This window comes from Pundamilia nyererei, unplaced genomic scaffold (assembly GCF_000239375.1).
Source record: "Pundamilia nyererei isolate P.nyererei 1_Seehausen unplaced genomic scaffold, PunNye1.0 scaffold00298, whole genome shotgun sequence".
Taxonomy (NCBI): domain Eukaryota; kingdom Metazoa; phylum Chordata; class Actinopteri; order Cichliformes; family Cichlidae; genus Pundamilia; species Pundamilia nyererei.
Window position 1 is genome coordinate 227656 of NW_005187699.1, and position 3982 is coordinate 231637.

At 36.5% G+C, this 3982-nt stretch overlaps 1 protein-coding gene across 1 annotated transcript in view; it reads right to left on the bottom strand.

The window, feature by feature from the left end:
- Positions 1–3196: 3196 nt before the first annotated feature.
- LOC102194506 (alpha-2-macroglobulin-like) overlaps positions 3197–3982 on the bottom strand; it is a 93274-nt gene continuing 92488 nt past the window's right edge. Inside the window, exon 38 of the mRNA XM_013915394.1 lies at positions 3197–3309. Within this exon, the coding sequence (XP_013770848.1) occupies positions 3197–3309 (113 nt within the window). The remainder of the gene's footprint in view (positions 3310–3982) is intronic.

Sequence of the window (3982 nt, forward strand, 5' to 3'; positions counted from 1 at the left end):
ATGGAAAAAGTCCGCACTTAATTCTCAGGGGCTTTTCTCGTCTCACCTACTCTGCAGGTACTTTAAAGGTGTTTCAGCTGTCAGAGTATAACTCTAAATTATATTTATGTCTTAATATGGTTTTGAGAAAGACATTTTACCAGTAATTATGCTGACAGCAAATAAGGGGTTTTATGCTTCATCTGATCAGATAGAAATATTTTAGTAAAACAACAACTGAAACAACAACAAATATATTTCACCTTCCTTATATCCTGCAGTATTACCACACCAACCCACTAGGTGTCATTATAGACCCAAAACTGTGTCAGTGCAGTGAGATGTAATAGTAATCGAGGGAAATTTATATTCAAGTTGTTTTTATTCATGTTCTGCTTCATTTGACATTTAGGTTTAATTCATGATGTGGCCTCCAGAGTGAAAGAAAACATATGTAATAGCAATAGAGTCATTTCTAAAATGTTAATTCGTTAATACAATGAATGAAAAGATGTTATTTAAAATGTTTATAGAAACTATGAAGCAGCTTTAAGAAGTAAAGCACAATTATTGATGATAAAATACATTCATGCAGGTGTTACACTGTGTGTTCATTAATGAATTAATGAATTAATTCATTAATGAAACAGTTTAAATTGATGTTAGGCAATGAATGATCTAGCTAAGAAAAACAACAAATTTAATTTGGATGTTCAGACACACACGGCCCTGACTCACTGAGTGTCAGAGGAATGAATCCTAAAATCTGGAAATCAGTCACAGTTTTTGTACCTATATCCTTTATTTTTCTTTCTCAAAGAATTTATTTTAAGAGCTAAAAAAGTATATCTAAAAATTGACAGGGCAAAAAAAAAAATCATTGTTGATGTAAGACATTTTAAAAACACTTTGACTTTTCATAATGCTACTAAACAAACTCAAAATCACATATTATTCACTTCTGAGGAAATTGCAAATATTTAAGAACCCAATCTTTAGAGTCCAATTAAAGTAAGCTTTGTTTATTATGCATTAACAAATAATGACACGGTTTTTCAAAATATGGTTTGAATAGCATTGTTGAAATGCTCATATATTTGGTGTAAATTGTCAGAAAGACCAGAAGAGACCACATATATATGTTGCACTGTCTCAATATCAACAGTGATCTGTGCTTCTTTAAATATGTCCTTCCCATTCAAAGGTGCTTCAGCAGTTTTTCCTTCAGAGTCATTATTTTATGGCTGCTCAGTTGATAGTAGGTTAGATCAGCAAACAGTGACAGCGTTGACTGAGAGTGGGAAGGAAAAGCTCCCTTTAACAGGATGAAACCTTTTAGCAGAACCAGACTCAGGGAGGGGCAGCCATCTGCCTCCCTGCAGCTAAGAAAAATACATCAGTTTATAGACAATATTTTAACTGTGTGATAGTAATTTGAAAAGAAATACAAACTACAATATCTCTTAAAATACAACAGTGAAGCCATACAATAAACCTGAACAGAACCGATACAAATATTAATCATTTTATAACCACCCCCAAAGCCAGATTTACACAGGATACAACATACTCAAGTACCCTTTTGCACCAGAGGTAGTACTGTGAAATCACTGCTCAATCATAATGTTAAACTTCTACCTTCATCTGCTTGCATGGTTGCATTGCTCCAATTGTGACTTGGGGTGTTTTCACACCTGCGCCGTTTAATCTATTGAAATCAAACATGGGTTAGTTTTCCTCCTTGGTATGGTTTGATTGTCCAGGTGTGAACAGTAATTGTACTTGGTGTTGTGATATTATTCTGTTATTATATGTTACCTTATATATGTAATCAAAAGTAGTTGGATTAGAATACTGCTGTAGATCATATTATACCCTTTAATATAGAGTGTGTGATCTGTATGTAGTTTAGTTCTCGTTATACTTTTGAGTTAAAAGAACATATTCACTTATTAGTTTATTAGATAAGTGTGCATCACTCTGTATCCTTGATCTGCTGTGAATGTGTTACATGCTTATATTGTTGAATCATGAAGAGAAGATTGTAAGCAGGAGACTCTGTGTCTAAGACAGGGGAGATAGACAGACCACATTCCACACCCCCACCTTACAGAAAGCAGAGAAACAACTGCCGAGGTCATAACTTAGGCGCTGTAACCAAAACAATGCCTATTTGGTCTTACTTTGATTGGCATGGCCAGGCTCTGGCAGATGGTCTCGGTACAGTTCCAAAACTCCACAGCGGTTTGTTTATGCTGTGGACGTGATCCAACCCCAACTAACAGGTGTATGTTACAAGTTTGAACTAAAAAAAGAAACTCCTGTAGCCGTGTAGACTTTGTATTTTCAATCCACGGAGGTGCTGTAGATGTACAAAGATCTCTACAGAGTAGCAGCTTGCTGGGAAATGAATATAAATTTTCAGTTTTCTCTCCCAGCACTTTCTTCTTGTATTTAAAGTAGAAAGCTCAGGGCATAAAGGTACTTTATGTAATTACCCTTTAAAGTATTTAAATACAAACTTTACTGCAGGGGACAGACTTTTACTATGTGGATTTGTTGCAATCTCAGAAAATTGATTCAGATCCAGATCAGATCCACTTCTTTGGATTTTGTTACCTGGAATTTTCAGCATTTTTGTGTCAAAATTTTCAAATCTGTGTTTCTCTTTAAATATTAATATTTCTTTTTAACCAGCCTGATCTGTTTGTCTCCTTGTGAGGTTTAAAATTTCTTCCAGGCCACTGTGAGAAATAAAAATGTAAGAATGTGTTCTTAAATGAAGCTTTCACTGATTCGCTGCACCATCTAGGGGTACAAAGTGCTATTACATAAAAAATTCAACGTGTTTCTGGTTCTACATCATTATTGCAATCTGTTAATAATCTTAGATAAGTTTGGAAGATTTTTAGATATTTTTAGACCAAGGGCTTTACAATAAGCACCTTCAAAGCTACTTTATGGTGAATTAAAGTAAAGTTGCGATGCTGTGTCTTCTTAAGTAGAGACTTAAAGGTGCGCATCACATTATAAATTGAAATGTCCCATATGTGAAACTTTTAGCCTGCAATTATAACAATAAAAAAAATCTCATCAGGATATTTGGGTATCCTCTGTTGTGTTGTTTTAATTTTTATGTGTGTGTCTTTTAAAGTCTGAACTGTAACATCACAGTTTGGTTTTTGTCCCACTCAATCACCTGACATGTTGTCGTCCCTCAGAGGATGCTGTGTTTCTGGATGATGAGATGGAGAGGGAGGAGTGTGTGATGACCGAGATGGGGATCATCTATCATGGTTTCTATGATGACATTGCTGAGACTGACTGGAACTATGGACAGGTCAGAGAAAACCAGACTGAGGCTCTTCAGGACTTATTTACCAGTTGTCTTGTGACTGACCTGAGGGTTTTTATGCCTAGTTCAGGGGTCGGCAACCTGCGGCTCCGGAACCGCATGCGGCTCTTTAGTCCTTACAGTGCGGCTCCGCGTGGTTTGGGAAAATAAATTAGAAGTATTTAGCAGAAATGTATTTTATTTATGTTAGTTCTTTTTTAACTTGTAGTTCTAGAAATATAAAAATACAATTATATTCTATTATTTTTTCATCGCTCAAAATAAGCGTCATACCCGCCAAAACGCCGTGCATTTATCGAGACTTTCAACCCCAGGTAGGCCAATTATGGATCTTCGGATCCACATTATGTCAGCAGCTCCACCATGAACTATGTTAAAAACAAACACCGCTCACAGATGACAGCTTACAGTCCTGCGTAAAGATGAAAGCCCTGATTTGCAGACGCTGTGCGCAGAGGTTCAGGAGCAGAAGTCCCATTGTAAACATACCACGGCAGACCCGACGATGTTTCCATGAACACGCTTTTCAGCATCTCTTTATTGACCACTTTTCACACACGGTTGCTGTACGCATACAGCCGGCTGTAGCTTTTCAGCTCACAGCCCGACACACACCAACAACAGCATAGAGAGCACAGACGTTAAGAC